The 27216-nt window shown below is 45.8% G+C and overlaps 1 protein-coding gene across 1 annotated transcript; it reads right to left on the reverse strand.

Annotated features, from left to right (window-relative positions):
• Positions 1-830: 830 nt before the first annotated feature.
• On the reverse strand, positions 831-27216 carry LOC125350293 (sterol 26-hydroxylase, mitochondrial). The gene is made up of 9 exons (XM_048344738.1): positions 26840-27216; positions 7063-7253; positions 4536-4735; positions 4227-4424; positions 3937-4109; positions 1917-2083; positions 1630-1711; positions 1331-1543; positions 831-1188 (listed from the first exon to the last, which is right to left on the reverse strand). Exons 1-9 carry the CDS (start codon positions 27122-27124, stop codon positions 1069-1071), a joined length of 1629 nt encoding a protein of 542 aa, XP_048200695.1. The 5' UTR covers positions 27125-27216; the 3' UTR covers positions 831-1068.

Genomic DNA, 27216 nt, shown 5'->3' on the forward strand with positions numbered 1-27216 from the left:
AGAGCTAAAATTTCTGTCTCCACTTCTTGACTCCCCTGAGTGTAGCCAGTAGAATGGACCAGCTCCTTAACTGGTCAGTGTCCACTGGCACCCACTGTCGCTTAGTCTAGAGTTCTAACAAATTTGGAAGCACCCTATCGCTTCTCTCTCTGTACTTTTTCTCGAAAGATGGTGTCTTCTCCTTTTTAATTCTGTTTAATCAATTCACTTTCTGTTCACTCCTTCATTCATTCACACATGGGATTTCCCTATGATACCCAGGCTGGCCTTGCACTCTTGGGCTCAAGTGATTCTCCTGTCTCAGCCTCCCAAATAGCTGGGACTACAAGTGTACATACCAAGGCACAGCTGCATCCTTCTAGTACCTACAATTGAAGCAACAGTGTTGTGGGGTCCACTATGTGCACAGTACCACTGCTGCCCCAGTATGACCCAAACCCCCTTGAAAAGTCGAGGGAAATACATGGCGGTTTGTTGTTGTTGTTTTTCTGTTGGTCATGGGGCTTAAACTCTGGGCCTGGGCGCACTATCCCTGAGCTCTTCAGCTCAAGGCTAGCCACAACGCCACTTCTGGTTTTCTGGTGGTTAATTGGAGATGAGTCTCATGGACTTTCCTGCCTGGGCTGGCTTTGAGCCACGATCCTCAGATCTCGGCCTCCTGAGTAGCTAGGATGACAGGCGTGAGCCACCAGTGGTGCCCAGCCATGGTGTCCTTAAGACTCCAAGGAGGGATGCCTCAATGCCTTCCATCATGATTGCTCAGTGCAGAAAGGTATTCCCCAAACCCAGATGTTGCATAATCAAAAAGAAAACCAACGATGAACGACCCCTTCATGATTGCTAGGAGTCCTTTTATTTTATATTATATCAAGGACATAGATGAAATAAGAGATGGCCTTTGATCTGAGCAGGAGCTGCTTGGATAGTTTAGCCCATACATGGGCTGAGCCCATCAAACCAAAGAGTTCTGTGAGAAGAGAATTTAAGTTTCTCCAGTCTGTCAAGTCTGGCAGCTGTGCCAGAGCTGGGGCTTCTGGGACAAGGCTGAGGAAGAGAAGGGCCCAGCTCTCAGCTCTGTCTCGGCAAGAAGCGTAGGCCCACCTTCTTATTGGGAACCAGGACAATGCGAGCCATACTCTTCACCTCCCCAGTCTCAGGAGGCAGGATCATCTCATATCGCTGGATCAGCTGGATCAGGAAAGAGCACAGAGCATTCTTTCGGAGTCATTCACTGCTCGCCTCTGTACCCTCCATCCCTGAACTCCCCTGCCTCTCCCGCTGCCTCCTTGCCCTTCCTGTTCCACACAGCTTTCCCCTTGTCCCCACTCACCCTCGACAGCATCAGCTGCATCTCCAGCTCTGCAATCCTGCGGCCCAGGCAGGCCCGGACCCCATAGCCAAAGGGTACAGAGCCAAATGGGTGTTGGACACTGGGCGCATTCGACTTCTGCTTCCTCAGCCAGCGGTGAGGCTGGAAGCTCTCGGGCTCAGAGAAGATACTGGGATCTTGGGATATTGCATAGTGGCAGAACACAAACTGGGTCTACAGTGGAAGAAGATGCAGCATAAATCCATTGGCACAGGGCTATGGAGGCTCCTGGCACTTGGGCCCTGTAGCCCCCAACTCACATTCTTGGGGAAGAGGAAGCCATCAATTTCAATTTCCTTGTCCATGATGATCCGAGAGTTTGCAGGGACCACAGGGTAGAGGCTGCAGGGAAAAGAAAGTCTCGGGTCTGCCTCCAGCTCCAAGGGGTGGGTGGCAGAGTGTCCTCTACTTCTCTCTTATCTAGCCCCTCTTCCCAGCTCCTTTTTGGTCTCCATCCCCAGCCCAAGGCAATCCCCATTTTTTCATTCCTCTAATCATCCCCACCACCACCACACAAAGACCCTGGGCTTCAGGAATTTCACCCTACCGCAGTGTCTCCTTAATCACAGCTTTCAGGAAGGGCATGTGGGCAATGTCCTTGTGCTGGGGTATCTTTCCAACAGGCACTACCCCTGCCACCTCCTTGTGCAACTCCGCCTGGATCTCTGGGCTCTTTGAAAGGTGGTAGCAGGCCCATGTCAGTGTGTTGGATGACTAGGAGAGAGAAAGGGAAATGGAGGAAAGGTGAATTTCTAGGCAAGAGGCTAGCTGTGATGGGAAGCTATACAATTGGTGCTTGCAAAACATGGGGGAAATGAATTTTCCATAAGTATGATAGGAAAGAGAAGAGGGGGGGCTGGGGATATGGCCTAGTGGCAAGAGTGCTTGCCTTGTACACATGAGGCCCTGGGTTCAATTCCCCAGCACCACATATACAGAAAATGGCCAGAAGTGGTGCTGTGGCTCAAGTGGCAGAGTGCTAGCTTTGAGCAAAAAGAAGCCAGGGACAGTGCTCAGGCCCTGAGTCCAAGCCCCAGGACTGGCCAAAAAAAAAAAAAAAGAAAGAGAAGAGGGACCATAGGAACCACCATGAATCCACAGAGGCTGAGAGAATTGCACTTTTAACAAGAACGAAGCACAAATAGTGTAATTCTTTAATAAGACTAAGTCAAAGCCCAACAAAATAATTACCAGAAAATGGGAAGGAACTTTCAAGAGGGCAGGGTGGGGCCAAAGGGAGAGGGTAGAAGAATGGAGGGCAGAAAGGGAGAATGTAGGCAAGAGTTGATCGTGTATACCGCAGTTGAGAAATATAAGGCAAGAGGTGGATAGGAGGTAGGAGGGGGAAGGATGTTGAAATGTGACACAGATCACGATGCATTGAACACATAAACTGCTTTGTGGAAAGGCAAAAAATTCAGCCTAAAATTAAAATAAGGAGGGCTTGGAATATGGCCTAATGGCAAGAGTGCTTGCCGCGTATACATGAAGCGCTGGGTTTGATTCCTCAGCACCACATATATAGAAAAGGCCAGAAATGACCCTGTGGCTCAAGTGGCAGAGTGCTAGCCTTGAGCAAAAAGAAGCCAGGGACAGTGCTCAGGCCCTGAGTTCAAGCCCCAGGACTGGCCAAAAAAAAAAAAGAAGAAGATTAAAATTAAGATAAAGAAGGGAAAGGGTGGGGTGGGAGGGATGGGTGAGAATGTTGAAAAGGGTGACATTGATCATGATGCAGTGTATCATGTAAACTGATTTGATGAAAGGCAATAACCATCATTATTATTATCTAAAATTGAAAAAGAAAAAAAAATAGAGGAGATTGCAATAAGGAGATATCCCATACCAAAATAAATAAATAAAGGATGGCACCAGGCACCGGTGGCTTATGTCTGTAATCCTAGGTACTCAGAAGGCTGAGATTTGAAGATCATAGCTTGAAGCTAGCCTGGGAAGGAAAGTCCATGAGACTCTTTTTTTTTTTTTTTTTGCCAGTCCTGGGGCTTGAGCTCAGGGTCTGAGCACTGTCCCTGAGCTTCTCAAGGTTAGCACTCTACCACTTGAGCCTCAGTGCCGCTTCCGGCCTTTTCTGTTTATGTAGTACTGAGGAATCGAACCGAGGGCCTCATGTATGCTAGACAAGCACTCTACCACTGAGCCATGTTCCCAGCCATCCATGAGACTCTTATCTCCAATAAACTACTCAGAAAAAGCCAAAGTGGTGCTGTGGCTCAATGGATAGGGCGCTAGCCTTGAGCACATAAAGGCTCAGGGACAGAGCCCAGGCCTTGAGTTCAAGTCCCAGGACTAGCAAAAAAAAAAGACTAGAAATGAATATCATCAAGACAGAAATTACTAAAGGACACACCTCCAAGAGAGAGGATAGAGGATGAGTAGTCCCAGCAGAGAGCAAGGAAGCCCTGCGAGTAAATCGGACCAGCTCTGACTTCCCTATATAGCTACAGATAGAGAAACAGCTATGGTAAGGTCAGGATCTGGAGGAAAAAGGAATTGGTTCAGGACAGGAGCTAAAAGACCTCGGTCTCTTCACTAGCGCCCCTCACACACACCGTGTCGACTCCAGCGATAAGCAGCTCAGGCAGGCTGCCTAGGGCCTCGTGGGGATTGAGCAGTCCCCCGCTCAGCAGGAAGTGCAGGTAGCCAGACACCTGGACCCCCTCTGGCCTTCTTGCCTGTAGTTCAGCCTCTACCTCCTGAACTTTCTCATCAATGAGCTTCTTCCCTGCAGGGGCAATGAGGGTAGAGAAGGAGGTCAAGGTACTTGGAGAGCTGGTGGCCGAAGGGAGAAGGTCCTGGGAGAGGCCAATTTCCTTCCCTGGGGCCAGTTGGGACTCCTTACCAAAGGAGAAGATGGTGTTCCAGCCATCTAGGTATCGTCTCCAGAAAGGCAGTAGGGGACGGGTCCACTTGGGAAGAAAGGTGGAATAGACTGAGTTGTGGAACATGAACCCCACAGATCTAATGAAATGTGCAGTGTTCTCAGGAATGGAGGGTTCCAGGCAGCCAATCCGCTTCTCGAACAGGATGTAGCAAATGGCTGCAAAGTGCAGAGGACATGAGAGGAGGCAAAACTCAAAGGCCGAGAGGAGACAGGGCACAGCCGAGCCTTGACCCATTCCTGCCTCAGCCCCTCCCGGAGGACAGGTACCTTCCAAGGCGAAGTGGTAGAAGAGATGAGCCATGTCAGGCACTTGGTCCCTGGAGGCACTCTCTGCCCGTATCTGGTCCAGTCGAGCTATAAAGTCATCAATCACCTCATTTACAACATCTGTATAAAGCGCTGCCTCAGCTGGCTTCAGCAACCGCTGGTTCAGAGCCTGGCGCAGCTGGTACCAGGGTTCTCCATTTCTGCACAGCATAAAGGGCAGCACTATAAGCCTCTAACAGCATGTGATTAAATGGTTTCTTCCCATTGTGATCCCTCTCTGCCTCCCACCCCAGTTGAGGGAACTCACCGACTCCTAGTATTTAGAATTATACAATATTGAACTTCTTCTTCTTTTTTTTTTTTTTGCCAGTTCTGGGGCTTGAACTCAGAGCTGGGCACTGTTTCTGAGCTTCTTTTTGCTCAAGGCTAGCACTCTACCACTTGAGCCACAGCACCACCTCTGGCTTTTTTTGTTTATGTGGTACTGAGGAATCAAACCCAGGGCTTCATGCATGCTAGGCAGGCACTCTACCACTAAGCTACATTCCCTGCCAATCATTGAGCTTTAAGTGACTGAGACGAAGCATCACAAGATTTCAGAATCACATACAGCCCAGTGGAGGTTGCTAAGAAGCATCGAGACCCAGATTGCCTAGAATCAAATCAGTTAGGCAAGGTGGTACACACTGGCATTCCTACAACTCAGGAGGAAGAAGTAGGAGAATTTCAAGTTCAAGGCCAGCCATGTCTCAAGAAAACCAAAGCTAGGTACTGGTGGCTCATGCCTGTCATCCTGGCTGCTTCAGAAGTTGACATTGGGAGAATCATAGTTTGAAGCCAGGCTGGCAGAAAAGTCTACAAAAATCCCATTTCCAGTGTGAGGCTGGGTATGGTGTGAGTCTGTAGTCTTAGCAGGGTCAGGAACCCTAAAGATAGATGGATTCTAAGAAACAAGAATTGTCTCAAAAATCACCAGGAAACAAACAAACAAAACCAGGACTGGTGGCAGGCACTGATGGTTCATACCTGTAACCCTAGCTACTCAGGAGGCTGAGATCTGAGGATCTCAGTTCAGAGCCAGATTGGGCAGACAGATCACATAGATTGTTAAGGTGTTAAGCTGAAATTTTTTTTTGGTCTTTTCTTTTTTGGTACTGGGGATCGAACCCAGGACATTGCACTTGCTAGGCAAGCGCTTTGCCACTGAGCTACATCACAGCCCCCAGATCACATAGATTCTTATCTCCCAATAAAAAGGCAGGAGTGGAGGTGTGGCTCAAGTGGTCAGGTATCAGCCATGCATGAAAAAGCTGAATGAGAACAAGGAGGCCCTGAAATCAAGCCTCAGTACAGGCACATGTGCACACACACACACACACACACACACACACACACACACACACACACACGATAAACAGTATCCACTCATGGTTTTGTTGTGAGGAAAAAGATAATGATTGCAAAGAGACTAGCCTGATGCCTGCAGGTTATAAATATGTAGTAATCACGGTGGCAGCAATGACTACTAATCCAAGATAAGCTTTAATTCCTCAAGAAGTCACTCAAGCATGGTTGTTAGCTACCTTGATCATGAAGACTGAAGCCATTCATTGTTTCTGGAGTTCTAGCATTCTATGGCAAACAGAAGTCAGTGACATAACCAATTACAAACACTGGCACTGGGGATGGTTTATCTCCATTGATTCTTACTGTCTACTTCAAGTAGCACACTCAATCCATCCTTCAGTTTGTCACTGCTGAAGTAACCTTAACTTTTCTAGGCATCACTGAAGCCCACACCTAGCCTCGTGAGTAGATGGCATCACGAGTTATCTCCAGTTGTACACAATGCAATACAATCTGGGACACTATTTTATTTGGGCGGGGGGGGGCAGTCCTGGGGCTTGAACTCAGGGCCTGGACACTGTCCCTGAGCTTTTATTGCTCAAAGCTAGTGCTCTACCACTTTGAGCCACAGTGCCACTTCTGGATTCTGGTGGTTAATTGGAAAAAAGAGTCTCACAGATTTTTCTGCCTGGGCTGGCTTTGTACCTCGATCCTCAGATCTCAGCCTCCTACGTAGCTAGGATTATAGGCATGAGCCATTGGCACATGGCTACTGGTACATTTTTTTAACAAACAGAGCCCTTCTTACAGAGTAAGATAGTAATGATGCTTTCTCAATTACAAGCTGATATCTTTTCAACCATAATGTAAGATAGATCTGTGCAGATCTTAGGGATATCTTGGCGATATTCTAATCCTAAGCCTCCTATTTTACAAATCAGAAACATAAATCCAAGGAGTGAGGAACCGTTCCTTTGTCCCAAGTCACACAATATGGAAAAATCTATGAATGGTCTTAGAGTTTAGCCATCCCATCTGCCTTCTGAACTGAGTGAGCATCAAGCTCAGAGGATGCAGGAAGGTCCCATTCTGCCCTTCATCTGACTGGGTGCCCCATGCCTGCTCTTTTTTGACCTGGTTCTCTGAGGCCCTATTCCAGTCCCTTCAGGCCCCAGCTCACGTGGTGAAGACCCCATAGGCCAGGCCTTGAACATCCCGGTGTTCCTTCCACAGGTCCATGTAGTCCCTTATAGGATGCTTGTCCTCCTGCCGCATCACTTGTTCTATGAGGGAGGCAGTGGCCAGGTTCACCATGGTTTGAGACCCAAGAGAGCTTAGCCACATTGGACCATATCTGGCCTTGTTCAACACCTGTGGGAGACAATCAGTTAGCTGAAGAGCAGGCCCAGCTAGGTAGGCAGGAGAGATGGGGCAAGGATACCTCAGATGGCCACATCAGACCAAGGGGACTGTGCAAAAGAGCATTGTGAAAGAGGAAATAGGATGGCCACGGGTTGTGAAGAAGGTTACGGAGAAAAGCTGGCCACACAAGGAACGAGACTGTGGATAGTCATAGTGTCTGGAGTGAGGGTCTGACATCACTGGTGGGATGGGAGATGTCTGAGAATTGGGTATGTGAGATGCTGGTATTTGGAAGCCTGAACTTTAGGGATCTTGAGTCCTGGACAGTGGCCAGAGCCATGTGGTATGGGTTTTTGTTTTGAGGTCATTGGCTCAGTTATATAACTCTGATGTATTTTATCTTAAGCACTAGAAATGTAGCTCAGTGGTGGGAGGTTTATTCAGCAACACAAGACCCTGGTTTGAACCACAGAACTCCCTCCAAAAACTTACCTTAGAATTTCTAAAACATGTAAAAATCGATTCTCATAGCATCTATGAAATTGACATTGCAAGCTGGGCACTAGGAGTTCATGCCTGTAATCCTAGCTATTCAGGAGGAAAAGCCTGCGAGACTCTCCAGTTAACCAGCAAAAAGCTAAAAGTGGAGGTGTGGCTAAGTGGTAGAGTGCCAGCCTGGAGTAGAAAGGCCAATCAAGAGCTTAAGGTCTTCAATTTAAAAAAGAAATGAAGGAAGGGGAGGAGAAGGAAGGGAAGAGAAGGGAGAAATTGGCCCTGCAACCAAGTATTTATAGTTACTGAATTAGAGGGAAAGAAAAATACTTGGTGTTAAGGGGTTTGATAAAAACCTAAAATGAGGGCTGAGAATATGGCCTAGCGGTAGAGTGCTTGCCTAGCATGGATGAAGCCCTGGGTTCGATTCCTCAGCACCACATAAACAGAAAAAGCCGGAAGTGGCACTATGGCTCAAGAGGTAGAGTGCTAGCCTTGAGCAAAAAAAGAAGCCAGGGACAGTGCTCAGGCCCTGAGTCCAAGCACCAGGACTGGCCAAAAAAAAAAAAAAAAAGAAAAAAGAAAAAACTAAAATGAATCCACAGATAATAAAACACAATGACTTTCCATTTCCTTCTCAATCATTACATAAGGGCTTTTTAAGAGGATCAGAGATTGCTCCAGTACAAAAATCACTAGGGCTGGGAATATGACCTAGTGGCAAGAGTGCTTGCCTTGTATGCATGAAGCCCTGGGTTCGATTTCTCAGCACCACATTTATAGAAAAAGTGGCGCTGTGGCTCAAGTGGTAGAGGGCTAGCCTTGAGCAAAAAGAAGCCAAGGACAGTGCTCAGGCCCTGAGTCCAAGCCCCAGGGAAAAAAAAAAATCAATAAAGTTATAGAGAAAAGATTTATTTGGGTTCAATTCCCAACACAACCCAAAGAAACAAATAAGATCATTACTCATTATAGAAGAAAACACCACTCAATTTATTATCCAGAAAAAATTGTAAAGGAAGGACAGGACTTTCACATAATGGAGTACTGTAATAGCTTTAAAAGAACAGAGAAGCACCTTATATACTAATATGGAAAGATACCAAAGATAGGTTGTTGAGTGAGAAAGTATAATAGCTTCTGTCTACGAAGGGAGAACTAAATAAGAATATCTGGGGGCTGGGGATATGGCCTTGTGGCAAGAGTGCTTGCCTCATATACATGAAGCCCTGGGTTCAATTCCCCAGCACCACATATATAGAAAACGGCCAGAAGTGGCGCTGTGGCTCAAGTGGCAGAGTGCTAGCCTTGAGCAAAAAGAAGCCAGGGACAGTGCTCAGGCCCTGAGTCCAAGGCCCAGGACTGGCCAAAAAAAAAAAAAAAAAAAAAGAATATCTGCTTTTACAAGGAAATGTCAGATGGATACATACAAAACTAAAGTAAGCTGGCCACCAGTGGCTCGCACCTATAATCCAAGCTACGCAGGAGGCTGAGATCTTGAAGAGCCAGACTAAAGCCATTTTGAAGTCAGGCCCCACTTTACCCCGCGAACCTGAGATAAGCAGGCCCTGCCTGTGAGCAAACCCAGGACAAGCTTATTAGGGCCCAGCCGGTCTAGAACTCTAACCGCCTGGGAATGCTTAACTCTAACAGCCCCCAGAATGCCTGGAGCCCTGAGCCAATCAGATTTGTACCTGTGTCCTAATCTTGCTTGCTTGAACACCTGATTGCTGTAACTTTGTTTTTTGTCTTGTTGGAACACCTGATGGCTGTAACTTTGTTTTTTGCCTTTATAAGCCCTGTGCAATCGCAGCTCGGGGCTTCCTCCTAACCTCCGCTGTGTCGGTGGGTAGGACGAGGCCCAAGTTGCAGCTCGCCTGAATAAAGCCTTGCTTTTGCATTTCGGAACGTCTCTCGGTGGCCTTCTTGGTGGTCTTCTCGCGTCTTGGCATAACAATCTGAGGATTAGGGTTCAATGCCAGCCAAAGCAGGAAAGTCTGTGAGACTCTTAAGCAACCTCCCAAAAAAGTCAAAGTAGAGTTATGGCTCAAATTGTAGAGTGCTAGCCTTGAGCACAAAAGCTCAGGGATAGCATGTAGGCCTTGAGTTCAAGCCCAAGGACTGGTACAAAAAAAACCCACAAAAACACACACACACAAAAACACCCTTAAAAGCAAAACTGTGAAAAGAAGGCAGGAGTGGAGGCTTCTCTTTCATACCAACACTCAAGAGGGCAAGGCAGGAGGAAGGGGAGTTGGAGGCCAATCTTGTCTTCATAGGGAGACTATCTTAAACATAAATAATAACAATAACAATAATGTGAACAGTAGCAAATAGCACCATTATAGACAAATTTACCTTTTTGGTGTTATGATTTATTTTTCTAATTTTCTACCATTATCTTGGAATAAAAAAATAGTGTGTTTTGTTGTGTTTTTTTTATGGGTTCATAGGGAAACATTTTATTAATTTTTTTAAGTTTTTATTATAAAACTGATGTACAGAGAGGTTACAGTTTCATACGTTAGGCATTGGATACATTTCTTGTACTGTTTGTTACCTTGTCCCTCATACCCCCCTCCCCCCTTCTGTTGTGTTTTTTTTTAAACTTTCATAAATGACTCTTTCCTTGGGCACAACAGCTTTTCCCCTGGAATCCAAATTCTCTGATTCTATTTCCTGGCTGTCTGTGGCAGTTCGTGGGGGCATTTGTGGCTTTGCCTAGCCCATGTGCTCTTCCTTCCTCACACTCCTTCCCTCCTGGAGTTTGCTTGGTGGAATTGAAGGATCTACTTATGTAAGAAGTTATTTTAGAGAGACACTGGGGCACTTGCTGAGAGACATGTGCTCTGCCTGCAAGCTTACCATTAGGTGGTAACCTGAGCCAGCGACACAGCCCCACGTTTATCCAAGGCAGGCATGCTGACAGCCACTTTGAAGAACACAGATCATTTTTCAGGATGAATAAGAGAGCTAGCCCTTACCAGGGAAAACTCCAAAAATGACATTCATTTATTAGGTCCCTATCTTGTTCCTCCTATAACCTCCTAAGGACTCATGATAGAGTGGTAGATACAGAAACAAAACAAAACAAAACACCTAGCCCTAACAGTGTTTCCATCTGGTACAGCTGACTGATATTCAGAAGTAAATTAAATACACTTCCTACTCATTTTCTAATTATTCTGTGAATGTCTTATCTCTTTGACTAGAGTAAAAATCTCGGGGGAGGAAACCGTTTCCTACTTCTTCATTAGATCCCATATTGTTTGACACAGCGCTAGGCATATTATAGAAAATATTTTGAAATTGTCAGTGAACTAAGTGGGAAAAATGCAGTACACGATGTAAAGAATAGGAGAGACAGACAGACAGACAGACAGACAGGGATTGAAGAAGAGAAAGCACAAGAAACTGGTAACAATGGCCCTTTCGTAATTCTAGCACTCCGGAGGCTGATTGGAGAATGCTGGGCTTCAGGCTGTCCCGGGCTGCCAATCAGCCTTTTTGTGTGTGTATGTGTGACTGTGCTAGGGCTTGAACTCAGGTCCTGCATGCTGTCCCTGAGCTTTTTTGCTCAAGGATAGCACTCTACCACTTGAGCCAGAGCTCTTCTTCTGGCTTTTGGGGTGTTTAATTGATGAGTAAGAGTCTCATAGACTTTCCTGGCTGAGCTTGCTTTGAACCAGTGGTCCTCAGGTCTTAGGCTCCTGAGTAGCTAGGATATGGGCGTAAGCCATTAGCACCCTGGTGCCCAGCTCAGACTTTATCTTAAAAAAAAAAAATTTAAAAGCCTTCAAGTTTAGCCCATTTGTTCAAATTGGATCAACTGTCTTTTTATCAACTGGTAAATTTATATTGCTATATTACTGTCTTATGACTAAAATTCTAAAATAAAAGCTATGTGTGTTAACTATGTGTATAAGTTATATGTTATGTCTACATGTTAAGTTTCACTAATGCTATCCAAATTGGCTTTTAGATAAGTGAGAAATCTGATAAACTAACACTATTGAATTAACCCAAATTCTTCCATGACAAAGAACATTTTCATAAGTAAGTTGTTGGTAAACTAAAAATGAAACTGTCTTCATAATTGTTAACATATTTTTGTGCCTGGGTGCTGTGGCAGATGGTTATATTTGTTTCTGCTATTTTTCTTTAATGTCAGAGTTTGACATGTAGGTCATAAAACTATAAATCCAGCCTAAGAACAAAATGATCTCTGTGTAACGCTATGACAAATAAGACTAACATAATGTTGTTGATCTAATGAAAGCAAAATTATCTCCCAAGCTGTCGACATTAAATATGTTGCAGACATATAGCTTTTTCTTTATACTTAAGATCACAGAAGTATAAGTCGGACCTAATGGGGTAAGTAAATGTTTATAAACCTTTCATGTAATTTAAGATTTTAAGGGCATGTTAAATTAAACAAGTTAAAATGCTGAAATATCAATTGCTAAATAAAATTCAAGTACTCTGGCCTTCTTAAAATCTATAGAAAAGATATATGTTGAAAGCTTGATTGCTTTCTATGTGGGTCTTCCATTAAGTGAGATCAATAAGACCTAAAATTCTAATTAACATATACAGTCCTATATGCAAAGGTTTTTTTGTTTTTTGGTTTGTTTGTTTGCCAGTCCTGTGGCTTGGACTCAGGGCCTGAGCACTGTCCCTGGCTGCTTTTTGCTCAAGGCTAGCACTCTACCACTTAGGCCATAGCGCCACTTCCAGCCTTTTCTATATATGTGGTGCTGAGGAATTGAACCCAGGTCTTCATACATACAAGGCAAGCACTCTTGCACACTACGCCATATTCCCAGTCTACAAAGGTTTTTTAGTGTTGTTGTTTTTTTAACTCAAGGCCAGGGTACTTGTCCCTTAGCTTTTTCACTCAAGGCTACTGCTCTACCACTTGAGCCACAGTTCTATTTCCAGTGTTTTAGTGGCTTAGGAGATGAAAATCGTTTAGGCTTTCCTGCTGGCTTTGAACCGTGATCCTCAGATCTCAGCCTCCTGAGTAGCTAGTATTATAAATGTGAGCTACTGGTGCTCAGCTTATATGCAGAGAATTTTTAAAGAAGAAATAATAAAAGATATGAGAAAAACTATAAAAACATCAAATACATTCTTCTGTGTGGAACAGAGTGATTCTGTCTAAATGTAGAGATTTCTATTTTACTTATTTTTTGGAAGGGATGTTAGGGATCAAACCTAGGGCTTTGTACATCTAGGCAAGTGCTCTACCACTGAGCTGTGCCCAAAGTCAAGAGCAATGTTTATAGAAACACAAAAGCACAGGTGTCATTACCATTTGTTCTCAGTTCAGCTCAGTTATCCACAGCTGACAAATCTGAACTTGCTTGCCATGAGATTCTGTTCTAGTTCAGGCTCAAGAGTACCAAGCTACGTGACTTTGCTGCAGTACATACCCTTAGGGCTCAGCATGTGCCTATGTACACAAAAGCTTAAGGCTTAGACTCAGTCCTCCCTGAATCTTGTTATCTGAGGCCCTATGATCTTCCCAGAAGATAAAACAATGGAGGGCCCTCTCACTCCCCACTAGTCTGCCCATCTCCCCTGGAAGGCCTATCATGAGGTTGTACCTCATTGCCTTCATCCTGGTTCCAATGAGATGTGGGCTTTCTACCCTACCTGCCTCAGAAAAGACCTGCAGAATATAACTTGACTTTAGTGTAGAAGGGGGGGTCTCAGCAATGGGAGCACTCTGGGACTCACTTCAATCATCTGACCTGCATTGGGTGGTGTTCTTTGGGGTATTAAGGACAAGAATCTTAGGAAGCTGGCACCTTTGGCTTTTCATCTTGTTGTCTATGTAAATAATACTCTCTGAATCTCACCATGACCTGTGGTATTTTTACCAGATGAATCTCTCAGGCCTCAGCTTTGGCCTGTCTGCTATGTGTGAATCTGACACATTTGGTGTCAAACATGGAACTGGTAAAGTTACAATGTTCCTTTTCATCATACAGGGCTAGGAAGGCCAGATAGGAAGAGAAAAATGAGTTCCTTGGCTTTAGAAGCACATGCTCTGGTTTAAGAGCATTAAAAAAAAAAAAAAAAAAAGGAAGAAGAAGAGTAGGGAGAAGCCAGAGGCTGATGGTTCATGCCCGTAATCCTAGCTACTCAGGAGACTGAGATCTGAGGATCACAATTCGAAGCTAACCTGGGCAGAAAAACCATTGAGACTCGGAGCTGGGGATATGGCCTAGTGGCAAGAGTGCTTGCCCCGTATACATGAGGCCCTGGGTTCGATTCCCCAGCACCATATATACAGAAAATGGCCAGAAGTGGCGCTGTGGCTCAAGTGGCAGAGTGCTAGCCTTGAGCAAAAAGAAGCCAGGGACAGTGCTCAGGCCCTGAGTCCAAGCCCCAGGACTGGCAAAAAAAAACCAAACAAACCATTGAGACTCTATTTCCAATTAACCAGCCCAAAGCCAGAAGTGAAGGCTCACATGGTAGAGTACTACCCATGGGCAAAAAAGCTGAGTGAGAACACAAAGGATCTGAGTTCTAAGTCCTGGTATTGGCACAAAAGGCAGAGGCAGAGGTGGAGGAGGAAAAGGAAAGGAGGTAGAGGATACAACAATGAGTTGGGTAGGGGTCTTAGGCGATGTGCCTTGTTGGGATCCAGGAGGGGAGGGAAAGGGAGGGGAAGGGAGGAGAGGGGAGGGGAGGGGAGGATTTAATTTCATTTCTTGTCAGTAACCCTTTAGCATCCAAGCATCTAGAAGTAAAACTAGCTGTGTGATTGGTGTCTATGTCTGCTAAATTTGTGATTGTTGAAGCTGAGCCAAGAGCCACTTCAAATGGAAACCAAGTGAAATCTGGGCTTGCTAGTGACGTTGTTCCCTCTGAACTGCCTCTCCTACCTGCCTGGGATTCCCTAGGATTTCCTCCTAGAGAGGCCCTGTGTTAAAGCACTTCAGCCTGTTTCTATTAAAAAAAAAAACAACAACGAAAGAACAAAAGGGAAAACAATTCTGAGTGACAGGTCTATGAGCCAATCTCTCTTGGGTATAATGGCAGAAAAGTGTCATCAATATGGAAATGTTTAACTGGGAGTTTTCAGAAAGTGTTAAATAAATGCCTCTGATTCACTAAATTTCATTGTATAAGTGATGTCTTGCATCAGTAAAAAGGGACTGGTGACTGCCCAGAAGATTCCAAGCCTGCTTTCTATATCAACTTCCTCACTGGAGTGAGTCACAATGCTAAACTTCTGAAAATTTTAAGAAAACTAGAATTATCAACTAAAAAGCAGTGTGTGCCTCAGACAGAAGGGTGACTGCTGGAAGGGTCACACTGTCAATGGAGCTGCTCAGCTTGCTCCTGACAAATTTACTACAGGTATTAAGACTCTTCCTCCCCAAGATCGACAAAGTCAGTTGCATGCTGGTGGCTCATGCCAACAAACCCTAGCTCCTCAAGAGGATAAGATCTGAAGTTCATGGTTCAAAGCTAGCCTAGGCAGGAAAGCCCATCAGACTCATGTCTCCAATTAGCCATCCCCCCTCCCCACACCAATAAATAAATAAATAAATAAAAGCCAGAATTCGAGCTGTGGCTCAGTGGTAGAACACTAACCTTGAGCACAAAAGCTAAGGAACAATGCCCAGGTCCTGAGTTCAAGCCCCAGGACAGACAGACAGACAGATAAACAGACAGAACACACACACACACACGCACGCATGCACACATGCACGCGTGCGCACACACACACACACACACACGAGACCTACAAGGCAAAGTAGCAAGATATAGAGATCAAAATCAAAGCAGATAATGGCAGACATGGTTGTAATATGGGACTAGTGGGTCCTGCCATTGTCCCTGAGCCCCCATGAGCTATATGTTGTCTAGAGTTAAGGGGGAAGGTCCTATAGACAGGATAAACATCCCCTGGTTTCTCACCTTTCTACTGGGAAAGCAATATTGCTTTGCTGAGACCTGAGGCTCTGACCACAGATAAGATTGTCCTTGACGACCAAAGGCAGTCAACTCCTCAGAGATGTCCTCAAGTCACCTCTTATACCCTGGCTGTGAGCACCCTTGACAATTACGTGAACATGGAGAACTCATTGAGACTGGGCAGGGCCTGCTACTGTGAGTATTTACATCCCAATGAATCAATGGTTCAGTGAGATGAGTTTCCATCATGTACTTGAGGCAAGTTAGATTAGGGAGCTTGGGAAAAGAAGGGTGATTGCCTTCCTAATGTAATGAAATGAAAGTTACTTTTCCCCATAGTATATGTATATTTACCTTAGGCACTGAAAAACATTGCTATTCCTGTTTTAACATTAGGCCCCAAGTGAATCTTATCCCATTCTTTTTTTCTTGACACTTTGCCCTTGTGACCCAAAATGGGAGACAGAGATTGGTGAATTCTGTGCTCTGGTCAAACACACCCAAGAAAAAAATATATGATGAAACTTTTATTACAATAGTCTATGGATACTCATGAACCTAGGGCATAAGTGTTAGTGTCACAAAGCATTTTGTTTCCAACCCCACTAAACTAGGTGACTCCATAAAAATAATCATTGTCAACAAGATTGAGAGAGTGAATGGCTAAGAATGTCAGGTGGAGCTGGACGCTGGTGGCTCCTACTTGTAATCCTAAGTACTCAAGAGACTGAGATCTGAGGACCACAGTTCGAAGCCAGCCTGGGCAGAAAAGTCCCCGTGAGACTCTTATCTCCCTCCATTTGACCACTCAGAAACTAGAAGTGGCACTGTGGCTCAAGTGGTAGAGCATTAGCCTTGAGCACAAATAGGCTCAGGGACAGCACCCAGGCCAAGTTCAAGCTCTACAACTGACTCCACACACACATACACAAAGAATGTCAGAAGGAGCCAGACATAGTAGCTCAAACCTAGACACTTGGGGAGAGACCAACTCAGGCAAAAAAGTTCATAAGCCTCATGCTCAGGCTCACACCTGTAGCCCTACCTACCTTCTCAGGAGATCTGAGGATTGTAGTTCAAAGCCAGCCTGTGTAGGAAAGTCAATGAGACTCATTTCCAGTTAACCACTAGAAAACCCAAAGTGGAGCTGAGGCTCAAAGTGGTAGAGTGCTAGCCTTGAGTGAAAGAGCTCAAGGACAGGGCCCAGGCCCTGAGCTCAAGCCCCATGACAAACAAAAAGGAAAAAAAAAAGTTTATGACCCTTCATTTGACCAATGGCTGGGTGCAATGGCAAGCATGTTTGTTGTCCTAGGCTACATGGAAGGCTGAGATCGGGAGGATGGTGATTCCAGGCAAGCTCAGGCAGAAAAGTCTGTGAGTCTCCATCTTAATGGAAAGAAATTTGCATTTTCATGTATGCCTTAAAATGATGGTGGGCCTAAGATAGGTGGATGGCAGGCATACGCCCAGGTAGGAAGCAAGACTCTAATAATCAATGCAAGCCTGGCTATGCACTGACAGTGCTATGAGACAGTGGCTATGTCTATAATCCTAACTACTCAGGAGGCTGAGATCCAGAGGATTGTGGTTCAAAGACAGTGTGGGCAGAAAAGTCCATGAGATTCCATCTTTGAAGCAAAAAATATTGGCTGGAAGCCAAGTACCAGTGGCTTCCATTTGTAATCCTAGCTACTCAGGAGACTGGGATCTGAGGACCATGGTTTGATGCTAGCCTGGCTAGGAAAGCCCATGAGACTCTTACCTCTAATTAACCACCAAAAAACTGCAAGTGGAGCTATGGTTCCAAGTGGTAGAGTGCTAGCCTTGCGCAAAAAGCTCCAGGCTCTAAGTTCAAGCCCCAGGACCAGCACGCACGTGCACACACACACACACACACACACACACACACACACACACTATACAAGTTTGGCTGGAGGTGTGGCTCATGTGGTAGTAAAGCAAGAGTGAATGAGTTCCTGAGTGCAAACCTTAATACTAATAACAACAATAAAAAGAATGTTAAATGCCCTGAATAAAAAGCACATACAATGCCAGTGGCTCATGCCTGTAATCATAGTTACTCAGGAGGTTGAGATCTGAAGATCAGGGTTCACAGCCAGACCAGGCAGAAAATTCTGTGAGACTCTTATCTCCAATTAACCACTCAAAACATGGAAATGGAGCTGTGGCTCAAAATGGTAGAGTGCTACCCTTGAGCACAAAGAGGCTCAGAGACAGCACCTAGGCCCTGAATTCAAGCCCCAGGACCAGAAGAGAGAGAGAGAGAGAGAAACAGACGAACAGAGAGTGCCAAACCAATCCAGGTGCCGGTGGCTTACATCTATAATCCTAGCTACTCAGAAAGCTGAGATCTGAGAATTGTAGGCAGGAAATCCAATTCAGGCAGGAAAGACCATGAGACTCTTATCTACAACTAACTGCCAAAAAGCCAGAAGTATTGCTGTGGCTCAAGTGGTAGAGTGCTAGCCTTGAGCACATAAAGTTCAGGAACAGTGTCCAGGACCTGAGTTCAAGTCCCAGGACAGAGAGAGAGAGAGAGAGTTCGTTCCTTGCTACTCATACTCCTTCAGAAACCAAGCTACTGGGATTTGTAGGTAGCAAAGAGAAGGGAGTGAATGACTTCCGACCTAGTGTTTCTTTTGCCACCAGCATTGCTTGCTGCTCTGGAGCAATCATAAATAGTAATGGTGTGTCTGATAACAGCTCCTGTCCATGATAGAAGGTATATAGAAAAGAACTGCCTTAGGACAATCAATGAAATACATGTGGGTAGACCCCAGGAAGGTAAGAGGAAAGGGTGAAGGAAGTGCCTTGTGTGGGGGGCTCTCATCTTGGCAATCGCATGGCTGTGGAGGGGGAAACAAACAGCTCTGTTTCAGAGGACATGGGGGCACACCCAGAAAGTCAGAATGGAATTATTGATTCTGTGTGTGTGTGTGTGTGTGTGTGTGTGTGTGTGTGTGTGTGTGTGTGTCCTGAGGCTTAAACTCAGGGCCTGGGTGCTGTCCTTGAGCACTCTAACACTTGAGCCACAGTGCCACTTCTGGCTTTTTCCTGAGTAACTGATTGGAGTTCAAAGTCTCACAGACTTTTCAGACTGTGATCCTCAGATCTCAGCCTCTCATGGAATTTTGATGCCTCTCTTTCAGCACTTGTCCACAGAGAATCCAACTCAGATGCTGCCACCATCTTCCACCTGACCAATGACCAATGAAGACATTTAAAAGCTTGTGAAAACTTCCCAATAGCCACTGGTTTCAGAAGATGACGAGACAAACTTTTTGGTTTGGTCTCTTTCATCTCATCCCATAGGGCGGCTTTGTTCTGTTTGTCACAGGTTGTTTCAAGGTTATCAGCTGGTTCGGAGGGTCAGCTAAGGTGGGTAGGTGTGTTTGGTAGTAGATCTAATTGCTCTCCAAATAGGCGCTGGGCTGCATTCTGTCCTTTACTAGGCCGGACCATCCTGCACGGGGTTATGATTGCACACACTGTTGATTGATGTTGCCGAAGACAAACAGAACATGGTGGAGTCAAGGCTTTATCAATACAAGTAAACAAGCCACCTGACATGGGTCATGACCTCTGCTCCTGGGTTTTCCTAGCTGAATAGGTGAAAGCTTTGTGGGTACACCTGCGAGTAGGCCCTCACCCTTACAAGCACTCATGTGTACAAAGCCTTGACCCCGCAGCCTATAAGTTTTGGCAGAACACTGTGATCCTCCCACAGCGTATTAGAACAGATGGTCTGTTTGGAGCTACTGTCCCAGGCTCCCTCCTATTTGCATTTGTATCTTCCACATCTCACCCCGGGGTGGGGAGTCATAATGCATCCAGTAGCCTCCCTCCCAGGTTGGAATAAAGCATGAGGCTTTCTGCCCTGCCTATTGTAGAAGAGAGCAGCAGAATAAAAAAATCCTCCGTGGCATCTAGAAGGAGTTTCTTAGCAATGAAGTCATCCTGCAATCACATTGCACTCATCGGTTTCTTAGAGTTTGGGTGTCATCTTTTGGTGGGGGGGCGGGGAGACAAGAACCTTGGGGAGCCAGATTGCTTTCCTTTTCCTTAGCTATATAATAAGTATCTAAAAGTGTTACCTTGTATCTTTCCTAATGTATGTGTGTGTGTTGATATGGAGCTTGAACTCAGGGCTTTCTGCTCTTGCTTGGCTTTTTCACTCAAAGCTGTATCTCTACCACTTGAGTCACAGCTCCACTTCTGGCTTTTTGCTAGTTAGTTGGAGATAAGAGTTTTATGGGCTTTTCTGCCTGCATTAGCTAGGAAAACCTTAATTCTCAGTTCTCAGCCCCCTAAGTAGCTAGGATTACAGGCAAGAACCACCAGAGTCTGGCTTCTCTTTATACGGTTACTGGTTGACCCTGTCAAGCCTTGGCCTTGACTTTCCCTACATGTATGAGGTGAGCATTTCTTTCCTTGTTAACAAAACAGGAATTATACTACCAGATGATCCCAAAGAAGCACAGTAGCCAGTACTGTTAAGAATGGATATTCTAAGGCAGGCCTTGGCCGCCATTCAATTCTAGGTGCAGTTCAGGGCAGATGAGAAAATGAGGGATAACTGTTAAAGGATACCAGGTTTCTCTCCAAGGTAATTATTGAACAAATCTATTAGTATATTAAAATTCATTTAAACATTGAACGAATTGCACAGTATCTTTTTTATGTTATTGTGGGGCTTGAACTCAGGGCCTGAACACTATCCCTAACCTTTTTTGCTCAAGGCTAGTTCCCTATCACTTTAACTACAGCTCCATTTCTGTTTTCTGGAGATAAGAGTCTCATAGACTTTCCTGATTGGGCTGGCCTTGAACAATAATCCTCAGGTCTCAGCCTCCTGAATAGCTAGGTTTTATGGGTAAGAGCCACCAGCACCCAGTTACAATTGTATATTAATAAAGCTGTCAACAGACTGGAGGTACAGTTCAGTGGTAGAATATGTATGTAGCATGCATGAAGCCTTGGGTTGATTGCACACATAAAAGTGAAAGAGAGAGGGGGGAGGGAAGAAAGAAGAGGAGGAGGAAGAAGAGGAAGAGAAGTGGAGAAGGGAAGGAGGGAACAAGAGAAGGAAGGAGAAAGAAAAAAGGAATGTTAAAATTACCCAGCCAGGTCTTGGTGGCTCACACCCATAATCCTAGCTACTCAAGAGGCTGAGATCTGAGGATCAGGGTTCAAAGCCAGCCCAGGCAGGAAAGCCTGTGAGACTCTAATTAACCATCAAAAAGCTGGCCTTGAGAAAAAAAAAAGCTCAGGGACAGCACCTAGGCCCTGAGTTGGACGCCCCAGGACTGACACACAGACTAGAAACATCACCCCGAATCCACACCCAAAATGTGTCGATCGCATTTTGATATCTCCAAGTTAGAATCCTCCTTAGTGATGGTAGGCTCCTCTGGACACTCTTAGCCCAGCAAAACAACAACAAACAAACAGCTCTGACAACCACAGGGAACTGACCAAGGCCAAGTACTGTTTTGTTATGTCAACTCAGCAGGCACTGAAAGCATGAGGCCAATGGCTCAATGCCATCATCTAAGCAGAAATCTAACTTAAGGCATAGGTCACTCTTGCCCACACCAGCTGACAGAGGCCAGAGGCCCTTTTGGGGTCATAGGTAGGAGAGCACAGCTGGGGCAGCCCTGTCTCTGCGCTGCTAAAGTGTCACCAGTTAACACCGACCCCTCACACAAGAGGAAGCCTCATCTCCAAGTGACAGGAGGTGCTAAATAATTAACAGCATTCTGGGCTTCTCCTTGCTCCTCACTTGGTCTTCTTACTGATCTGCTCTGAGGTCAGACCCAGACAGTGGCACCATTTGGACTTCCGATAAGCAGGATCGCTTGTATGTTTCTCATAGTGAATATTTTAGTGTTGAAAATTCAGGCAAATAACAGGACATGCATATATCCATCCCTCCAGAATTAAGAAATGTTCAGAATTAAGAAATGTACATGTTTTTCACATTTGTCTTAGATGCTTTTTCAATATCTATATATTTATTTTCAAAGTATAAGCGTGAGTTTCTAAAGTTTTGTATATATAGATAACAGCTTATTTTATGCACCTATATGCTTTGTGTGTGTATATGTGTATGTGCACACGTGATAGTTAAGTTTGAACTCAGAGCTGTGCACTTGCTAGACAGGCATTCTTATCACTTGAGTCATATTTCCAGCTTAAGTATTCTGACAGCTTATTCCTTAATTTTTTTTTTTTTTTTTTTTGCCAGTCCTGGGGCTTAAACTCAGGGCCTGGGTACTATTCCTGAACTTCTTTTGCTCAAGGCTAGCACTCTATCACTTGAGCACTACTTCCAGCTTTTTCTGCTTTGTGATACTGAGGAATCAAACTTGGGGCTTTGTGCATGATAGGCAAGCACTCTACCACTGAGCCATATTCCCAGCCCTTATTCCTTGAATTTTACTTTTTTTTTTTTTTTTTTTTTTTGCAGTGCTGGGGTTCAAACTCAAAGTTTCACACATGCCAGGCAAGTGCTCTAGCACTGAACTATATTTTTAGACCCTCTATTTATACAGTGGAAATGTTCAGATACAAAGTTTCCTTCTTGGATTCCCTGGTCCCTTTGCCCTCCTTTTCCTTTTTTTGTTTTTGCCAGTCCTGGGGCTTGAACTCAGGGCCTGAGTACTGTCCCTGGCTTCTTTTTTGCTCAAGGCTAGTACTCTACCACTTGAGCCACAGTGCCACTTCTGGCCTTTTCTATATAGGTGGTGCTAAGGAATCGAACCCAGGGCTTCATGTATATGAGGTAAGCACTCTACCACTAGGCCATATTACCAGCCCCCTTGCCCTCCTTTTTCAGAGCCACTTACCCTGAATTTGTAGAGTATCCTTCTTGTGAATGTTTATGTAATTTTATTTTACATACATACACACATACACATATTAACACACACAGTTGCATATACAAGTACCTGTGTACATACATGTACTTATATGTACATACGTATTAACACATAGGCATATATGTGTGTGTCCAGTGGTAACCTATGGTATTTTGTGGTTAATAATTCATAGAGGTGGGGCTGGGGATATAGCCTAGTGGCAAGAGTGCCTGCCTCGGATACACGAGGCCCTAGGTTCGATTCCCCAGCACCACATATACAGAAAACGGCCAGAAGTGGCGCTGTGGCTCAAGTGGCAGAGTGCTAGCCTTGAGTGGGAAGAAGCCAGGGACAGTGCTCAGGCCCTGAGTCCAAGGCCCAGGACTGGCCAAAAAAAAAAAAAAAAAATTCATAGAGGTGATATTCAACTATATATTATTCTACTCTCAATGTTTTTGTATGTATGCATTTTTGTGTTGATACTAGGGTTTAAACTCAGGGCCTTACATCTTGTTTGGCTTTTTCCAGGCAAGGTTGGTGCTTTACCACTTGAGCCATAGCACCACTTGCCTCTTTTTTTTTTTTTTGGTGCTGGTCCTGGAGCTTGAACTCAGGACCTAGCACTTGTCCCTGAGCTTTTTTGTTCAAGGCTAGCACTCTACCACTTGAGCCACAGCTCCACTTCCTCAATGTTTTTGAGTTATCTCCAATTAACTATAATATATATTCATATATATATGTATAAAGATTTTGTGTATACACACACACACACACAGTTACAGTCCCAGCACTCAGGAGGCTGAGGAAAGAGAATCACTTGAGCTCAAAAGTTAAAGACCAGGGCTGGGAATGTGACTTAGGGGTAGAGTGCTTGCCTAGCATGCATGAAGCCCTGGGTTCGATTCCTCAGCACCACATAAACAGAAAAAGGCAGAAGTAGCGCTGTAGCTCAAGAGGTAGAGTGCTAGCTTTAAGCAAAAAGAAACCAGGGACAGTGCTCAGGCCCTGAGTTCAAGGCCAGGACTGGCAAAAAAAAAAGGTTCAAGACCAGCCAGAGAGAGAGAGAGAGAGAGAGAGAGAGAGAGAGAGAGAGAGAGAGAGAGAGAGAGAGAGAGAGAGAACAAAGAAGTAGAGAGGGGGGAAGAAGAAAGAAGACAGGAAGAGAAAGAAAACATGCATTCATTATGTTGTATATAATCTCACTGTACAAATGTGGCGGTTCCTTTAAGAGATGAAACCTAATGGAAAGTGAATGGGTCATGAGCACAGTTATAGAAAGATTAATAAAGATCTCACAAGAGAGGGATTAATTCCAATGAAAGGGATTATTGTAATAGAGCATGCCTGACCTCTCCTGACCCCTGGTCTCTTGATCAAGCTGTGATCTCTCTCTTTGTGTACACTTCTGCTTGTATTTATTTCCTCACTATGTTGTGAAACAGCCAAGGGAGGGGCCCTTCCAGACATAGGCACTATGTTGTCTGGCCTTTCTACCAGTCAGAATCATACACCAAGTGAACTGTTCTTCCTTGTAAGTTATATTTAGTCTCAGGCATTTTGTTATAGCAATCCAAAATAAACTAAGAAAGAACACTGCTAAGGAATGTTGCTATAAAGACACCTGAGAGTGTGCAAGTAACTTTGGAACTAGGTAACGAGCAAAGGCTGGAAGAGTCTGGAGGAACAGGCTCGGAAAAGTCTCTGTTTCTGTAAACAAAGCAATTTCTCTAAAGGCAATTCTGAGTGAAGGCTCAGAAGATCAAGAGAGGAGGAAGGAACTAGATCTTAGAGATTGGTTAATGGGGATGAGTCAATTGCTGATAGAAATGTACACGTGAAGGGCCACATTGACAAGGTCTCTGGTACAAAGGAGGAGCCGGTACCATGTATTAGGGTGCTGGAAGAGAGGCCCCAGAATATTCCAGGTTGTTTCTCTCATCACAGAGTCTTTATAGACAGGATGGTTGCAGGACACACCTAGGGCCTGCTCATCTGGGTGAAGGTGGCTCATACCTGTAATCCTACCACTCAGGAGGCTGAGATCTGAGGATCACAGTTTTAAGTTCAGCCTGGGCAGGAAAGTTCTTGAAACTCTTTTTTTTTTTTTTGGCCAGTCCTGGGGCTTGGACTCAGGGCCTGAACACTGTCCCTGGCTTCTTTTTTCTCAAGGCTAGCACTGTGCCACCTGAGCCACAGCGCCACTTCTGGCCATTTTCTGTATATGTGGTGCTGGGAAATTGAACCCAGGGCCTCATGTATACAAGGCAAGCACTCTTGCCACTAGGCCATATCCCCAGCCCCAGTTCTTGAAACTCTTATCCCCAATAAACTATAAAAAATCTGGAAGTGGAACTGTGGCTCAAACAATAGAGCACTAGCCTTGAGCACAAAAGCTCAGGGACAGCGCCCAGACCCCGAGTTTTAAGACCTAGGACCACCAATACACACACACACACACACACACACACACACACACACACACACACACTATACCATTCCCTAGGCACGATGGCACATGCCTGTAGTATCCTAGCACTCAAGAGGCAGGAGCACAGTAAATTTGAGGCCACCCTAGGCTATATAGCAAGGCCCTATCTCAAAAACACTCTATAGTCGGGGCTGGGGATATGGCCTAGTGGCAAGAGTGCCTGCCTCATATACATGAGGCCCTGGGTTCGATTCCCCAGCACCAAATATACAGAAAATGGCCAGAAGTGGCGCTGTGGCTCAAGTGGCAGAGTGCTAGCCTTGAGCAAGAAGAAGCCAGGGACAGTGCTCGTGCCCTGAGTCCAAGCCCCAGGACTGGCCAAAAAAAAAAAAAAAAAAACACTCTATAGAGTGAGACTAATTGGAATAATACATTATAAGCATGTGTGAAAATGTAACAATAAAATCCCCCTCTGTATAACTAATGCAAGCCTGTTTTTTTTTTTTTTTTTTTTTTTTTTGCCAGTCCTGGGCCTTGGACTCAGGGCCTGAGCACTGTCCCTGGCTTCTTCCCGCTCAAGGCTAGCACTCTGCCACTTGAGCCACAGCGCCGCTTCTGGCCGTTTTCTGTATATGTGGTGCTGGGGAATCGAACCTAGGGCCGCGTGTATCCGAGGCAGGCACTCTTGCCACTAGGCTATATCCCCAGCCCCGCAAGCCTGTTTTAATAATACTTTAACAAACTCACATACAGCCAGACACCAGTGGTTCACGCGTGTAATCCTAGATACAGTACTCAAGAGGCTGAGATCTGAGGATTGCAGTTCCAAGCCAGCCCAGGCAGCAAGCCCGTGACACTCATATCTCCAATAAACTACTCAGAAAAGGCAGAAGTGGTGGATTCAGGCGATAGAGCACTAGCCTTGTGCAAAAGAAGCTCAGACCCAGAGCCTAGGGCCTGCGTTCATGCCCCAGGACCAGGGGGGGAGGGGAAAATAATCACACTCCTCTCCCCCTCATTCTTGGCTTTCTCTTATTTCCTGTTCCTCCTCCTAGGGGATCTAGAATTTCCTGGGGAATTGTTGTGGTGCAGCTGATCCTGGGCAAATACCCCTGAGAAGCTTCAGTCTCCCGGCAAGCACCTGACCCTCACATTTCTAGGGGTTGGATCAAGTAGGAGAACATCATGGGACCCTCATTTCTTAGCTTAGGGCTGGGTCCACACTGACCCTCAGTAATTTATCCCCTGTGCCTCTCCCCCAAGTGGAGCCAAACAGGGGCAGCAGAAGTGAAAGCAGCCACCTCCCAGGTGCAAAGGTGGTAGGTAGTAGCCTTGGTGGCTGTCCCTTTTAACCCCCAATACTTAGTCCTTTTCTTCGTCTCCCTCAACTCCCCATCTGGCTTTGGATGGAGGGTAGAAGTTTCCACTTGCTGCTCTATCCTGAATGCTGCCACAGCCCGGTGTTCCTTTGCCTAGGGTTTTGCTTTCACTTTCTGGGAAACATGTCCCTGCCCCAAAGGGGAATTATACCTTGCAGATTGCCAAGGAGTCTCTGTAATCATCCTGAATCTACTTCCTGGGAGAAGTCTGGTAGTCAGTACCAACGAAGAGCCGGATCGTGAGCACACATCTGCTTCCACTAACTAGCACCTGTCATTCTCTTCTGAAAACATCCCTTCTCCCTGCCCACCTTAAGTCACTGCCTACAAACTTCCAGTTTATTACCATCATGTCAGCCTGTCTGTCCCCAGTGAAGTTCCCGAACCCTTGATGCCTTCTCCTCCATCCCCCAGCTCCTGGGTCCCAGCACTCCTCCTTCTCCCCCTCCCAGATCCCACCGGACCCCGCCCCGGCATTACCTGGAGCTCGTGCATTCGCAGGATGTAGCCTTGCACGAACAGCTGGGAGAAAAGGCGCAGGCTCCCCAGCTTGGGGAGCTCCTCCAGGCTGCGCCGCCGCCCCCCGCGGTCGCCGGAGCGGGCTCCGGGGCCAGCGGCAGCCTCGGCGGCGGCGGCGGCGGCGCTGGGGAGGGCGGCCGGCATCGCGGCCTTGGCCCTGGCCCCGTGTGGACGGAGGCCACCGCCGGCCACCCGGGGGCCCAGCAGCGCCCACCTCCTCAACCTCGCGCGGCCCAGCGCAGCCATGCGACGACGAGGACCGTGCTGCGTGCAGCTCAGGCGCCTTTGGATCGGGGCTCGGGAGCCCTGGACTAGCCTCGGAGGGAGACTGGGGCTGG

The sequence above is a fragment of the Perognathus longimembris genome, chromosome 4 (assembly GCF_023159225.1).
Source record: "Perognathus longimembris pacificus isolate PPM17 chromosome 4, ASM2315922v1, whole genome shotgun sequence".
NCBI lineage: Eukaryota > Metazoa > Chordata > Mammalia > Rodentia > Heteromyidae > Perognathus > Perognathus longimembris.